Below are 16,498 nucleotides of genomic sequence, written 5' to 3'. Positions count from 1 at the left end.
AATGCTAAACAGCAGACATTGACAGTTTGTTAACTTTAATGATCTGAAGTAAGCCGGTGAGAAATAAATACTAGGAAAAAAGAAAGATATTCCGGCATTATGAGTTTATGTTCTTTGCCAGGTTATCACAGTATTAATGTCTTTGTTTCCTAGTAATAAAATGCCAATGATGTTTTGTCCTTGCCGGCCACTCTGGACACTGCACACGTCTCTATTAATGACATGCAAGCTACAGCCATCATAACACCTCTCTTCCAGCAAAGGGGAATTTTATGTGACACAGAAAATCTGTTTGCTATCAATTCTGCAAACACGGCATCTGCCAGATTGCCAAGATCCATCTCAGGGATGAAAATCAATTAATATTCTAATTTATCTGTCATTATTGGTCACAGTGCATTATTCATCCCAATTTAGAGTCCTACATGATCATTCTTGAAAGACATATGTGGGAATATTTTCTCACTTCATATTCCATCAGTGCAAAGAGTGATTTACATAACGATGATATACAGTTATAATCCTTTTGCCTCCCAATCGGTGAAAATATATCTTGTGTGAAAAAAATATCCAAGTGCACAGCCTAACTAATAGCACATTTAGTAATCAATTATAATGAATGTAAGTAATGTATTTGCTATGCTGTAGGGTCACTTTTAATCAGGGTCATATTCATTTAGTTCAGAAAGGGGAGTAATCTCACACTAAGAAACATAACTAGAATTAACATTGGACATATTATTTCTCCACATCAGTAACCTGAAATTTGTGGCTCAATGCAAAATTTGATCCAGGGCCATAAATCTTACATGGTGTCTGCAAAAATATCAAGGAATGATTTCGGTCTCCTCTGGAATTAGGGCTAAGCTACAGTACCTCTACTCCTCCTGTTATGTTCTTATTTGAATATTATAGTGTTGATCATTCTTGATTTGGGAGCATTGTAACCGAACATAAAGGCAGGCAATACACCCGTGGAAAATCAAGACCAGCATAATACCAATGTTCTTATGGCATATAGAATAAGGTATTGCTAAAGGAATAAGCCATAAGGAATCCTTAAAGTTAAAATATCATTTAGATACAAAATCAATGTTACTATTTAACTCTTGTTTCAGGGGTTGTCCAGGCATATACTGGTGATCTCTCCTTAGGAAAGCTAATCAATACCAGATCAGTTGGGGTCCAATACCTATAACCTTCACCGATCAGTTGATATTAGCTCCTACAATGGCCAATTGAATATATTGATGAGAGTCAAACAGCAATACTGCAGATCAACCACTAACAGAATAAAAACTGATCTGTAGTTCCCAGTGGCAGCAGATACACGTTACATGGGGCTGGACTGTTCAGCTTAAATTCGGCTGCAGCCTGAGCTGATAGTGGCTGATTTGTGGGAGTGCCAGTTGTCAGACCACCACCGAATGGATATTGATAACCTAATCTAAGTAGAGATGGGCTATATTATATGTCTAGAAAACCCCTTTAAATTCATTAAAATTAAGCTGCACGGTATGCATGACAGATAATTGTGCATTACTAAAATTTTGGACTTTAGATTATTATCAGAAGACAGGATTTACATCAGAATGAAAAACGGAGATCATTCAGAATTTATTAAATGCATTATTCCCGAATGACATTAGAGAAGCCAGACAGTTGAACAAAAAATATAACTATACTGAAAGCTCATTCTGAATATATTATTATAATAAAAAGTAAATTACTGGTCTAATGGTATGGTATAATGTTATTATTACTAATAAAAAGTGCAAGCTTCCCAATTGCTTTACTTACATGGAATTTTATTCAGCTCATTCATGAACTTCTCTTTGATCTTTGAAAAGTGATTATCTTTCCCTTCGCTTGGGGCCACGGCTTCTGTGGCATTCTCCCGTAATGCAGGTGAGGCAACTGTTGTTTGGGGCGCTGTCGTCGGCGGGGACTTCATTTTGGCCCCAAGGAACTGTTGTAGATGAAAGATAAAGAGAAAAATATTATTTCTGAAGATAAAAGATGAAGCCCATCTCTGATCCCCTGAAATCAGGCTGCATCTGTATTGCACCTGCTCACTAAAAAAACATTACTCCACTTGTGCATTCATTTCTGTGCTTCATATAATAACCTTAATAATCTTTACATAGCGCTAACATATTCCGCAGCGCTTTACATTTTTCACACATTTTCACTGTCCCTAATGGGGCTCACAATCTAAATTCCCTATCAGTATGTCTTTGGAGTGTGGGAGGAAACCGGAGTACCCGGAGGAAACCCACGCAAACACGGGGAGAACATACAAACTCCTTGCAGATGTTGTCCTTGGTGGGATTCGAACCCAGGACCCCTGAGCCACCGTGCTGCCCGTGCTTCATATAATATTTAACAAGTACAAAGAAAACATTTTCCTATTTCACCGGCGACAATGTAGTCTCATAAGCATTATTATAAGTGATAGTGTATAAGTGATAGATAATGTATAGTTAATTATCATTGTAAAATATGAAAATCATTTTTCTTTTAAGAATCGAAGTACAATGCTGTTTAGTACAATTACATGTAAACTAAAGTGAATTTCCAGCTTTGGATTGGAATTTTTTTTCATTAGAGAAAATTTCTAAGTCCACAAAGTGGGTTACTTTGTTAAAAGTCTCATTGCAAGTTAATGGCTCCTTAAAATATGGATTTTTTGTAGTTCACTCTAAGCAAATTCATCAAAATGTTTATCAGCTGGTCACCATTTTTTCTGAACCAAAAACATGTTAAAGAACAAAACAACTAACATTCACCTATCCTCTCCAGACACTCCTGCTACTCACTGTCCCCCATCTGTCATCGGTGACTCGTCTTACCACAGTTAGATGTGGAAACCACAGACCTCTTAGCGATAGGCCGGGACTTCCAGCCATGACCAGCAAAGTCACTGTGCATGTGCCTCAAAGGTTGGGATGTCCAGCCTACTGTGAAGAGTTTCGGGATTTTAGCACCTGGTGGCTGTAAGAAGAGGGACCATGAAACAGATTGTGAACATCAAGCAACTGGGGTCGCCAGGGAGGTGAGAGGTGAGGTGAGTATTAGTTGTTTTAATTTTTTTCCAACTTACGCTTATTATGCTCAGGAGTCTCTACAGACCCTAGTGGATATTAAGTGTCATTCAGCTAGCAAAGAATAAATTTGCTACTAATCAAATTTCCTGGGAAAAATTGAGAGATTTGGTGAAATCGAATCTTGGCAGATTCGATCCCCTCTACTCATGATCTTTTAGTTTACATAAGTGAAGAAAGTGAGTTCATAAACAGTATTAAAATAGTTTTTACCTATTTATTATGCGCCAGAAGGGATATTGAATGGGGTGGGGGGAAATCATTTTAGTTTTATTTTTTATATAACTAATTAAGATTTATCCCCAGTGATCACTAAAATGAAGCAGCAGAAGCTTTGAATTGTGTTTCATATGCTCTCCCTGCATTAAAAATAAGGAGGCAAAGGCTCATCTGAGATATTTCAATGGGGGTCTCAAAACAAGGACCCCACTAATTAAAACTTTGAAATTTCACTATAATGTGATTTTTTTTAAAATAATAGACAACCTTTAATAATTTAAAGAGGTTATCTGAGATGTTATGTTGGGGTCAGGATGAGAGCCTACACAGGTCCATAGGCACCACAACAATAGTGTAACCAACTTTATGGAGAGATGGGGTGGCATCAACCTTTTCAAATACTGACAGGTATTGAAATGCCTATATGAGAGTGTCATCCAAAGAGTACAGATTGTGATTAACTAAACATGTGTCTGATACTGTTCTCCTACTATTGAGATTATTACCACTTAAAAAGAGATATATTTTAATAATAACAACCTCATATTAGAAAATTCCTCATAAATTGCTACAAAATAGAGTTTCACTAAAGATTGAAGAGTAGATGTAACTAAAACAGGGTTATGTTGAGTTTTTTAAACAAACTTTTGTTCTTTTATCACATATCCTGCCTTAGGAAAATAGGAAAAAAAAATGAAAAGAGAGATTCTAATTATAATCTGTAGTACCTCGGAGACAGACATATTTGTCCACGGTATGGAAGTATTGTGCAATGATTTGCTAGAGGGATACAGTGTTATTGAAAGGTCTCAGATAAGGTCAAAGTGTGCTATATAATATAAATTTGCCTGCAGGAAGTAAAGAGAAAGGCAGACTAAAGAGAACATCAGGTTACGAGAAATGAAGTCAAACATACGGTCAGTTGTTCAGGCACAGAATAAAAAAAATGTTAAAGGTTAACAAGGGTATGTTTGCTCCTCAAAAACGTCTTTGAAATCCATAGTACATCTTGTATCTGTCAATTATAAAATCAGGAAATATTTCACAGATTTTTTTACCTTATTAAATCAGATTTTGTGTTATGTCAAATGTATTACATGAGCTGTTTGATTTAGACAAAACCTTTCAATATATCTTATTAACCCTTCATGACCCAGCCTATTTTGACCTTAATGACCTGGCCATTTTTTGCAATTCTGACCAGTGTCCTTTTATGAGATAATAACTCTGGAACGCTTCAACGCATCCTAGCGATTCTGAGATTGTTTTTTCGTGACATATTGGGCTTCATGTTAGTGGCAAATTTAGATCGATAATTTTTGCGTTTATTTGTGAAAAAATCAGAAATTTGGTGAAAATTTTGAAAATTTTGCAATTTTCAAATTTTGAATTTTTATTCTGTTAAACTAGAGAGTTATGTGACACAAAATAGTTACTAAATAACATTTCCCACATGTCTACTTTACATCAGCACAATTTTGGAAGCAAAATATTTTTTTGTTAGGAAGTTATAAGGGTTAAAAGTTGACCAGTGATTTCTCATTTTTACAACAAAATTTACAAAACCATTTTTTTTAGGGACCACCTCACATTTGAAGTCACTTTGAGGGGTCTATATGGCAGAAAATACCCAAAAGTGACACCATTCTAAAAACTGCACCCCTCAAGCTACTAAAAACTACATTCAAGAAGATTATTAACCCTTTAGGTGTTTCACAGGAACTAAAGCAACATGGAAGGAAAAAAAGGACATTTTAATTTTTCCAACAAAAATTTTCTTTCAGCATCAATTTTTTGATTTTCACATGGGCAACAGGATAAAATGGATCCTAAAATTTGTTGGGCAATTTCCCCTGAGTACACCGATACCTCATATGTGGTCAAAAACCACTGTTTGGACGCACGGCAGGGCTCAGAAGGGAAGGAGTGCCATTTGACTTTTTGAATGGAAAATATGCTGGAATATTTAACGCTTGCCATGTCGCGTTTGGAGAGTCGCTGTGTGCCTAAACACTGGCGCTCCCCCACAAGTGACCCCATTTTGGAAACTAGACCCCCCAAGGAACTTATCTAGATGCATAGTGATCACTTTGAACCCCCAGGTGCTTCTCAAATTGATCCATAAAAAAAAAAAATGTACTTTTTTTCACAAAAATTATCTTTTAGCCTCAGTTTTTTCATTTTCACATGGGCAACAGGATAAAATGGATCCTAAAATTTGTTGGGCAATTTCTCCTGAGTTCACCGATACCTCATATGTCGTCATAAACCACTGTTTGGGTGCACGGCAGGGCCCGGAAGGGAAGGAGCGCCATTTGACTTTTTGAATGGAAAATTAGCTCCAATCGTTATCGGACACCATGTCGCGTTTGGAGAGCCCCTGTGTGCCTAAACATTGGAGCTCCCCCACAAGTGACACCATTTTGGAAACTAGACCCCTTAAGGAACTTATCTAGATGTGTAGTGAGCACTTTGAACCCCCAAGTGCTTCACAAAAGTTTATAACATAGAGCAGTGAAAATAAAAAATCATTTTTTTTCCTCAAAAATGATTTTTTAGCACGCTATTTTTTATTTTCACAAGGCTAACAGGAGAAATTGGACCACAAAAGTTGTTGTCCAGATTGTCCTGAGTATGCTGGTACCCCATATGTGGGGGGGCCACTGTTTGGGTGCACAGCAGGGCGCAGAAGGGAATGAGCGCCGTTTGACTTTTTGAAATGAAAATTAGCTCCAATCATTAGCGGACACCATGTCGTGTTTGGAGAGCCCCTGTGAGCCTAAACTTTGGAGCTCCCCCACAAATGACCCCATTTTGGAAACTAGACCCCCTAAGGAACTTATCTAGATGCATAGTGAGCACTTTGAACCCCCAGGTGATTCACAGAAGTTTATAATGCAGAGCAGTGAAAATAAAAAATCTTTTTTTTCCTAAAAAAAATTTTTTTAGTTGGCAATTTTTTATTTTCACAAGGGTACTAGGATAAATTGGACCCCAAAAGTTGTTGTCCAGTTTGTCCTGAGTACGCTGGTACCCCATATGTGGGGGGAACCACTGTTTGGGCACACGTTGGGGCTCAGCAGGGAAGTAGTGACATTTTGAAATGCTGACTTTGATGGAATGGTCTGCGGGCGTCATGTTACATTTGCTGAGCCCCTGTGTGCCTAAACAGTAGAAACCCCCCACAAGTGACCCCATTTTGGAAACTAGACCCCCCAAGGAACTTATCTAGATGTGTGGTGAGCACCTTGAACCCCCAAGTGCTTCACAGAAGTTTATAATGCAGAGCTGTGAAAATAAAAAATCATTTTTTTCCCTAAAAAAAATGAATTTTAGCACGCAATTTTTTTTTCACAAGGGTAACAGGAGAAATTGGACCCCAAAAGTTGCTCTCCAGTTTGTCCTGAGTACGCTGATACCCCATATGTGGGGGATGACCACTGTATGGGCACACGTCAGGGCTCGGAAGGGAAGTAGTGACGTTTTGGTATGCAGACTTTGATGGAATGGTCTGCGGGCATCATGTTACATTTGCAGAGCCCTTGATGTACCTAAACTGTGGAAACCCCCCACAAGTGACCCCATTTTGGAAATTAGACCCCCCAAGGAACTTATCTAGATGTGTAGTGAGCACCTTGAACCCCGAAGTGCTTCACAGAAGATTGTAACACAGAGCCATGAAAATAAAAAATCTTTTTTTTTCCTCAAAAAATGAATTTTTAGCTCGCAATTTTTTATTTTCACAAGGGTAACAGGAGAAATTGGACCCCAAAAGTTGTTGTCCAGTTTGTCCTGAGTACGCTGATACCCCATATGTGGGGAGGGACCATTGTTTGGGCACACGTCGGGGCTCGGAAGGGAAGTAGTGACGTTTTGAAATACCGACTTGATCGAATGGTCTGCGGGCATCATGTTACGTTTGCAGAGCCTCTGATGTGCCTAAACAGTGGAAACCCCCCACAAGTGACCCCATTTTGGAAACTAGACCACCAAGGAACTTATCTAGATGTGTGGTGAGCAGCACTTTGAACCCCCAAGTGCTTCACAGAAGTTTATAACGCAGAACCGTGAAAATAAAAAATCTTTTTTTTCTCAAAAAATGATTTTTTAGCCCGCAATTTTTTATTTTCACAAGGGTAACAGAAGAAATTGAACCCCAAAAGTTGTTGTCCAGTTTGTCCTGAGTACGCTGGTACCCCATATGTGGGGGGGAACCATTGTTTGGGCACACGTCAAGGCTCGGAATGGAAGTAGTGACGTTTTGAAATGCAGACTTTGATGGAATTGTCTGCGGTCGTCATTACGTTTGCAGAGCCCCTGTGTGCCTAAACAGTGGAAACCCCCCACAAGTGACCCCGTTTTGGAAACTAGACCTTCCAAGGAACGTATGTAAGATGTGTTGTGAGCACTTTGAACCCCCAAGTGCTTCACAGAAGTTTATAATGCAGAGACGTGAAAATGAAAAAATCATTTTTTTCCACAAAAATAATTTTTTAGCCCCCAATTTTTTATTTTCCCAAGGGTAACACGAGAAATTAGTCCCCAAAAGTTGTGCAATTTTTCCTGAGTACGCTGATACCTCATATGTTGGGGTAAACCACTGTTTGGGCACACGTCAGGGCTTGGAAGGGAGGGATCACCGTTTGACTTTTTGAACGCAAAATTGGCTGGAATCAATGGTTGCACCATGTCGCGTTTGGCGACCCCCTGATGTGCCTAAACAGTGGAAACCCCTCAATTCTAACTCCAACCCTAACCCCAACACACCCCTAACCACAAGCCTAACCCTAATTCCAACGCTAACCCTAATTCCAACCCTAACCCTAATTCTAACCCTAATTCCAACCCTAACCCTAATTCCAACCCTAACCCTAACCCTCTTTCCAACCCTAACCCTGTTTCCAACCCTAACCCTAACCCTCTTTCCAACCCTAACCCTCTTTCCAACCCTAACCCTCTTTCCAACCCTAACCCTAACCCTCTTTCCAACCCTAACCCTAACCCTCTTTCCAACCCTAACCCTAACCCTCTTTTCAACCCTAACCCTAACCCTCTTTTCAACCCTAACCCTAACCCTCTTTTCAACCCTAACCCTAACCCTCTTTTCAACCCTAACCCTAACCCTAATGGAAAAATAAAAATAAAAATATTTTCTTTATTTTATTAGTTGTGCCTACCTATGGGGGTGATAATCGGGGGGTTTATTTACTTTTTCTTTCATTTTGATCACTGTGAGAGTGATCAAAATGAAAGAATGGAATCTGCAGCCGGCAGATTCGGGCGGGCGAACTGCGCATGCGCCCGCCATTTTCTAAGATGGCGGCGCCCATGAACCGGACCCGCCGGACACCGGGAGCGACAGGGGGAGTTAGAAGGTGCCGGGGGAGGTGAGAGGGGGTGAGGGGGTTATCGGAATCTGGCGGGGAGCAGAGGGAATGGGAGGGGGGCAGATGATGACAGCGGCGGCAGATCGCCGCTGTCATTCAGTTGCGGGGGGGCGATCGCCGGTGGGGGGGTGGAATCGGTGTCTCCAGCCATGTCCGATGCTACAGCAGCATCGGCCATGGCTGGATTGTAATATTTCATCAATTTTCATTGATGAAATATTACTATCGCTCTGATTGGCTGTTTCACTTTTAACAGCCAATCAGAGCGATCGTAGCCACGTGGGGGCGAAGCAACGCCCCCTGTGGCGAAGAACAAAGCCCCCTGTATCTGCGGGTCGGGTGACCTTTCAGTGACCTAGGTCACCCGACCCGCAGGGGGGCTTTAAAGTCATGACGCCACATAGGGGTCATGGGTCGTTCTGGCACGACTTTTCATGACGCCTACGTGGCGTCAAAGGTCGTGAAGGGGTTAAGAAGTTCAAAACCAGTATCTATAACAGCCAGTATCAAAGGTGATAATTACAAAGAGATTCAAGGTCCATGGTAAAAACATGTTTATTGAAAACTTAATAAAAATCAAATAACAGTAAAAAAGACAGGGCAGGAAACCTAAAAAAAGGGAGGAAACATGGGTAACAGTAAATCCCAGTATTAGAAATGAGGGATAGTCATATATATAGTTCTATCCAAAAGCTATAACTCAGAGAAGGAAAGATATACAGTATATCTGTGTATCGTGTTAGCCAGTAGTTGCATTATTTCTGTGCTGTGTTGTGTATAAATATGTGAATCTTCAGATATTGTATTAGTCTGTGTCTGATGAAGAGACCTGAGTAGTCTCAAAAGCTTGCAATTTGTTACCATCTTTTCAGTTAGCCATTAAAAGGTATCAACCACTGAGGACTCTCAATTCTAAACATTTTTCTAACTCAGAGAAGAGATGCTGGAGCAAAAGTGTAATATGTAACCATTTATAGTGCCCTATAAGAGGCCTATGTATAAAGAAATAAAGCCCATGTCAACATAATTTCCCCCAGAAGAAGCACAGGCGAAACAGCATCAGGTGTGGGGAGGAAAAGGTACCTGCTTTTCCAATCTGGTGGTTTCTTATTCAGGTATTATACTACTTATTTACTGTTATTACTGTTATTTTTTACCACTTGGAATCAGCTGAGTACTTTTAGCATTTATAGGTTGGCTTTATTAGTTATTGTCTTTGAAACTTATGCACTTTATATGGAAGCGGCATAAACTCATTGTGTGTGATCATCTGATGGCTTCAGATTTTGTATATGCATATTGAGCTTAGCACTTTATCACTTAGCACTTTATCTGTCCACCTCATGATTATGCAGACATGAGTTTTATTTCTTTATACATCGACCTCCTCTAGGGTGCTACAAATGGTTACATATTACATTTTTGTTTCAACATCTTTTATCTGAGGTATAGCTTTTGGGTAGAACTATTTATATGACTATCTCTCATTTCTAATATTGGGATTTACTGTTACCCGTATTTTCTCCCTTTTTTGAGGTTTCCTGCTCTGTCTTTTTTATTGTTATTTGATTTTTATTAAGTTTTCAATAAACATTTGTTTTTACCATGGAGCTTGAATCTCTTTATATCTATGAACTTTGCTACTTGCTGTTATAGATACTGGTTGTGAACTTGAGTAAAAAAGTCACGCTTTTTGACCTCTATCCAGGACATTTATGATTATTCTTATTAAGCAGGTAAAGCTAGCAAAGAAGGGTTCCATTTCTCTCGGACAGTGCAGAGGCTTTATTTTGAATAAAGAATTATTATTATTTCTTATTACACCACCATTTATTCCATGGGGCTTTAAATGTGAAAAGGGTATACATAATAACAAGTATAGTAATCTTAAACAATGCAAGTCACGACTGGTACAGGAGGAGAGGACCCAGCCCATGAGGGCTCACAATCTACAAGGGATAAGTGAGGATACAATAGGCAAGGACAGAGCTGGTCATGCAGTGTTTGGTGGATCAGTGGTTATTGCAGGTTGTAGGCTTCTCGGAAGAAGTGAGTCTTCAGGTTCCCTTTGATGGTTTCCATGGTAGGCGATAGTCAGATCTGTTGGGGTAGAGAGATCTAGAGTAGGGGTATGCACGGGAGAAAGCTTGTATGCGATTGTGAGAAGAAGAGATAAGATGGGAGTAGAGAAGAAAATCTTGTGAGGATCGGAGGTTGCGTGTAGATAAGTGTCGGGAGACAAGGTCACAGATATATGGAGGAGACAGGTTGTGGATGGCTTTTTATGCCATGGTTAGGGTTTTGAACTGGAGTCTCTGGGTAATAGGGAGCCAGTGAAGGCATTGACAGAGTGGAGAGGCTGGGGAATAGCAGGGATACAGGTGGATTAGTTGGGCAGCAGAGTTTAAGATAGATTGGAGGGGAGCGAGAGTGTTAGTGGGGAGACCACAAAGTAGGAGATTGCAGTAGTCAAGGCAGGAGATGATGAAGGCATGCACTAGAGTTTTTGCAGATTCTAGGTTGAGGAATGTATGGATCCGGGAAATATTTTAGAGTTGAAGTCGTCAGGAAGTGGAGAAGACATGGATATGTGGTTTGAAGGAGAGATCAGAGTCAAGGATTCCCCCAAGGCAGTGAGCTTGTGGGACTTGGGAGAGTGAGCAGCCATTTCCTTTAATGGATAGGTCTGTTGAGGCTGTCAAGTGAGATGGGGGAAAGATGAGGAATTTTGTTTTGTCCATGTTAAGTGTTAGAAATCTGGCGGAGAAGAAGGATGAAATAGCAGACAGACATTCTAGAATTTTGGATAATATGGAGGTGATATCTGGTCAAGAGAGGTAGATCTGTGTGTCATCAGTATAGAGGTGATACTGCAAGCTGTGAGATTCTATGAGCTGTCCCAGGCTGAAGGTGTAAATGGAGAACAGGGGCCCTAAGACTGAACCTTGTGGGACAGATGGGGCAAGGTGAGTAGGTGGTGTGCCAGTGGAAGACACTGGATGTCCGGTCTGTTAGGTATGATGTAAACCAAGATGGGGCCAAGTCAGTGAAGCCAAGAGACAAAAGGGTCTGTAATAATAGGGAGTGGTCCACTGTGTCAAAGGCAGAGGAAAGGTCCAGGAGGAGGAGGACAGAATAGTGTCGCTTGGCTTTGGCAGTCGGTAGATCATTGGTGATTTTTACTAGGGCAGTATCAGTGGAGTGATGAGGTCAGAAGCCAGATTGTAAGTGGTCAAAGAGGGAGCAGGAAGAGAGGAGGGAGGACAGTTTGAAATGGACATGTTGTTCCAGGAGTTTTAATGCATAGGGGAGATGTGATATGTGATATCGAAATACAGAGGATGGGTCAAGAGAGTGCTTTTTAAGGAAGGGTATGTAAGGATTCCGGATGTTTCCATGGAATCTGTTTTGCCCTTGTCCAAGAGTCTGGTACTTTGACCTGTCCTATAATTTCCTGTCTGTCCTGCTATTTAAGTCCAGGTCAGAAGATCCTCCTTGCCTGAGTATTTTGTTGCTGTTTTCTTCTGAGCTTCCTCCCGGCTTGCCTCTGGAGTTCCTGCTGCTGCTCGTTACTTGATGCTCTGCCTCACCACTTCCAGTTGCCTTCAGTCTCCAAAGCTTCTTCTGGATCCTGGCTGGGGTTACCTACTGTCCTGACTGTGTTCTGTTTGTAGGCTGCTTTGCGGGACTTGAGCTGGACTTCTCAGCCCTAAAGGTACATTTAAGTACCTACTCCCTGTTATGCTCCACCTATGTATTTCTGGACTTCCATGAAAGGTGTCATCTCCTCTATCTGCATAGTTCTGGACTTCCACATATAAGTGCAGGTTACACTCTTGTTTGCATACTACTGCTGGACTTCAACGTAAAAGTGCAGGTCACACTCTTGTTTGCATACTACTGCTGGACTTCCTTGTATAAGTGCGGTTCGCACTCTTGTTTGCACTCTACTTTTGGACTCCCACATATAAGTGCCGGTCGCACTCTTGCTGCATATTACTGCTGGACTTGTTTGTATTAGCGTTGGTGCCCCACTACTAAGTTTGCTGGACATTTCTGTTTTGAGCTCTCATTTTGTTACAATTGCAGGAAAGATTCTGTTAGTTTATGTTCTACTTCTTGATTTGTTAAATAAACTTATTTGTCTCAGCTTTGGTCTCAGACTCTTTTATCCCACGCAATCAGATTCCATAGTACCCACATAATTGTTACAGTGTGATTGAGGCATGTTTGAAGCATAAGGGAAAACACCAGTTTGTAGTGATAGAATGAAGAGATGGGTTAGGGTTGGGATGAAGACTGTGATGAGGTTTGGGATGATGTGGAATGGGATCGGGCCAAGTGCACAAATGTGAGGTGTGATCTCGAGAGTAGGGCAGAAAGTTGGACTTCTGTAATGGTCGAGAAGCTGGCTTTGCAGGAGGAGGGCAGAGTAGATAGGAGGAGAGACTCTGGGGATTGAAGGCCAAAGCTTTGTCTGATGTTATCAATCTTCTGTTTGAAGAATGAGGCAAAGTCTTCAGCTGAGATAAGTGGAGAGGGAGGAGGTGCTGAGAGAATTGAGGGTGTAAAATAGCTATTTAGGGCTGTGAGACAGGGAGGATGTGAAAGATGAGAAGTAGGTTTGTTTTGCTGTGGCGAGTGTGGCCTTGAAAGTAGTGAGTGACTGTTTGAATGAGATGAAGTCCTTGTTGGAGTGTGATATTTTCCATCTATGCTCAGCAACCCTAAAAGCCTACCTCAGTTCTTTGGTCAGGCTGATGTTCCAGGGTTGTTTGTTGATTTTGCGAGCTTTGGTATGTGTGAGATCGGCGACCGATTCAAGAGCTGCAGCTCTTGTGGTGTTATATAAAGCGGCAGCTGCAACCGCATTGTGTAGTGAACTTATGTCTGTAAGAGGGAGAAGAAATTCAGAGAGTGAGTGTAGATCAAGGTATTTAAGATTTCTGCCAGGGTTTGCAAGTTTGTGAGGTGGGGATTGTGGACCTGGAGAGGAAAGGGAAGAGAATGTGAGTAGGTTGTGGTCAGAAAGAGATAGAGGTGAGTTAGAGAGATTAGATAGGGAGCAGCTGGGGGTTAAGATGAGTTACAGTGTGTGGCCATCTTTGTGAGTGGCTGCAGAAGACCATTGAGAGCGGTGAAAGGAGGAAGTGAGAGATAGAAGTTTAGTGACAGCTGAGTGGGATGTGTCAATGGGTATGTTGAAGTTGCCCATGATGAGAGTGGGGATGTCAGTGGAGAGGAAATGAAGTAGCTAGGTGGTGAAGTGGTCGAAGAAGGTGGTGGCTGGCCTTGGGGTGCGCTAAATGACAGCCGGTTGGAAGTTGGATAGGGAGTAGATGCGCACAGAGTGCACCTCAAAGGAAGGGAGGTTAACAGAGGGTGGAAATGGGATGTGGGTGAAGAAGCAGTTATCTGACAGGAGAAAACAAACTCCTCCGCCATTCTTGCTGCTGGAGCGGGGTGGGCGGGAAATGTGGAATCCAACATAAGAAAGTGCAGCTGGAGAGGCTGTGTCAGAGGGGATGAGCCAGTTTTCAGTGATAGCAAGGAAGGAAAGTTTGTTAGTAATGAAAAGATCATGGATGTAGGAAAGTTTGTTGCAGACAGAGCGAGCGTTCCATAGAGCTTCTGTTAGTGGGATTGGGGCAGCGGGGGCTGGGCAAATGGGTATAAAGTTAGAGAGGGTACAGAAATTTGTGATAGAGCATGATTGGGAGGTAGAAATGGCTGTGGGAATGTGGTGAGAATGGCCAGGATTTGGAGAAATATCAACAGCAGTGAGGAAAAAGTGATAGCAGGTGGGAGCAGGAGAGGTCATGGGATGACTGTCTGTGTTTGGGACAGAGGATTGTCTGTTGAGGAACAATTCTGAGAAGGAGGTGAGATGGATGGGGAGGACGGAAGTAGAGATATTCAGTTCCTTACTTGGTGCAGGGATTAGGGGGTTAGCAGAAAGTGAAGGATTATAGGGGTGAGAGTGAAAATAAACAGAAACATTGTTTACAGTGACTGTATCCAGTTACCTTCAGTTTCCTTTTGGTTCAATTCTGGATTATTTCATTACTCCACACACTTCTATGATACACTTAAATGATGCACTGGGCAGACTGACATCTTGACAGACTTATGCTATGAAATATATGTGCTAGAAAGTGCATTCACGTGTGAAGCAGAGAGGAGTTGCCTGTTCTCATCTTGGTCAGATAATTAACAGTAAGCCAGATGTATATGAACAAGGCAGTGTAAACAAGGTAAAAAAAAAACATTGGGGGTAAAGCAGGGGTTAGTTGAAAAGCATACCAAGTGATTGCAAGGAGCAGAGGTATGGGAATGTCAGTGTGGAAAAGCTGGGTCACGTACCAAGTGATTGCAAGGAGCAGAGGTATGGGAATGTCGGTGTGGAAAAGCTGGGTCATGTACCAAGTGATTGCAAGGAGCAAAGGTATGGGAATCAATATATGAACATAAAAGAACTGAATATATTACTTTGGTTACTGGCTTTTTTAGTCTTTCTCTAGTTAGATATAAATATCTTTATGTAGGATTCTTTATGAAGTTGCTATTATGAGATGACATTGTAACGGGAGATTCATTAATATTTGGTTGTGAATTTGCATAGGTTGTTATCCTCAACACGCCATGCCTGTCTTGGGTGAGCATATATGTTTGTTTCATGGGGGGGGGAAAATAAGACTTTATAGCAGTAAATTATCTCTTGTTCAGCAATCAAATGAGCATGTTAATCTCTCTTTTTTGTCATCATTGGAGCAGAAAAGAGGTCCCCTTCATTTTTAAGATTGTTAGTGTTAATTACTAATTTCGTCAAGTTGAATCACCTGAATGGCCAGCTTTAGTATAGTGATCTATGAAACACTTTTGCACTATTTTTTTAACTAAGAATTTCCAGACTGTTGGACTTTACTGTATACAGTTAAGTGAACATAATAGGAGTCTAACATCACGAATGTGTTTAATTACTGTTTTTGGCAGAAAGCCTCATACAACATGGGAAAAAATTTCATGACTAGGTGTAGGCGAGTAATGGGCAACCAACAGAATCAACAGTCATGACATGCACGCTGCTAATTGGGTTTAACTGACTCATTTAATGAAAGAGGGGTGTTCTAATTAATAGCATTGTGAAGTTTAATTGGTGAGATCATTCTGTGGTGAAGAAACAAATGTCAATTATGACCCTTATTTGTCACCACATTTGACCTTTCCAAACTAGTAATATGGCCATACAGATTATAAACTGCTGAAAACAGTCCTCCCAGTGTGTCTCATATCAGGTGCCTTGTTGATGATAAATCATCTTTTATCACTTTATGTTAATGACCTCTTCCAGGCTCTGGGGAGAATGGTGCCTGGTGGATAGCTCTGCCTCCAGAGCTTATTTTCCAAGAATGGAAGTTACCAGTGAGTCAAAGAACCAACACAGAACAAGAGAAATGAAATTTGTCTAGTTGAAAAAACATTTTTTGCTTCTCTCTCAGCTCTGCTGTATTGTTACAATATGGCATCTCTGTCTACCTGTGAGCTGGAAACTGCACTGAGATCAGGAGAGCAGAGAGCAGCCATTATCACACTGGTAACACTATTAACCATTACACATCATACTGGTAACACTAGCAACCATTACACATCCTACTGGCAATAAGCTCTGGAGGTGAAGTTATCTTCCAGGCAGTGTCCTCCCCAGAGCCCGGAGAAGGTAATTTATATAAAGTGATAAAAAATGATTTCTCAGCAACAATGCACCTGATATGAGACACTAAGAGAGGA

At 41.0% G+C, this 16,498-nt stretch overlaps 1 protein-coding gene across 2 annotated transcripts in view; it reads right to left on the bottom strand.

Annotated features, from left to right (window-relative positions):
- Positions 1-16,498, bottom strand: part of SYT1 (synaptotagmin 1) — a 1,076,321-nt gene that overhangs the window by 324,165 nt on the left and 735,658 nt on the right. For both annotated transcript variants that reach the window (XM_073541509.1, XM_073541510.1), the window contains exon 6: positions 1,801-1,969. In XM_073541509.1, coding sequence (XP_073397610.1) covers positions 1,801-1,954 — 154 coding nt within the window. In that variant the 5' untranslated portion in view covers positions 1,955-1,969. The remainder of the gene's footprint in view (positions 1-1,800; positions 1,970-16,498) is intronic.

Source organism: Dendrobates tinctorius, unplaced genomic scaffold, assembly GCF_039654945.1.
Source record: "Dendrobates tinctorius isolate UK_male_01 unplaced genomic scaffold, ASM3965494v1 ptg000122l, whole genome shotgun sequence".
In the NCBI taxonomy this organism is placed as follows: domain Eukaryota; kingdom Metazoa; phylum Chordata; class Amphibia; order Anura; family Dendrobatidae; genus Dendrobates; species Dendrobates tinctorius.
Note: the sequence above shows the minus strand (reverse complement) of the source record. Positions and strands in the feature narration are given on the sequence as shown.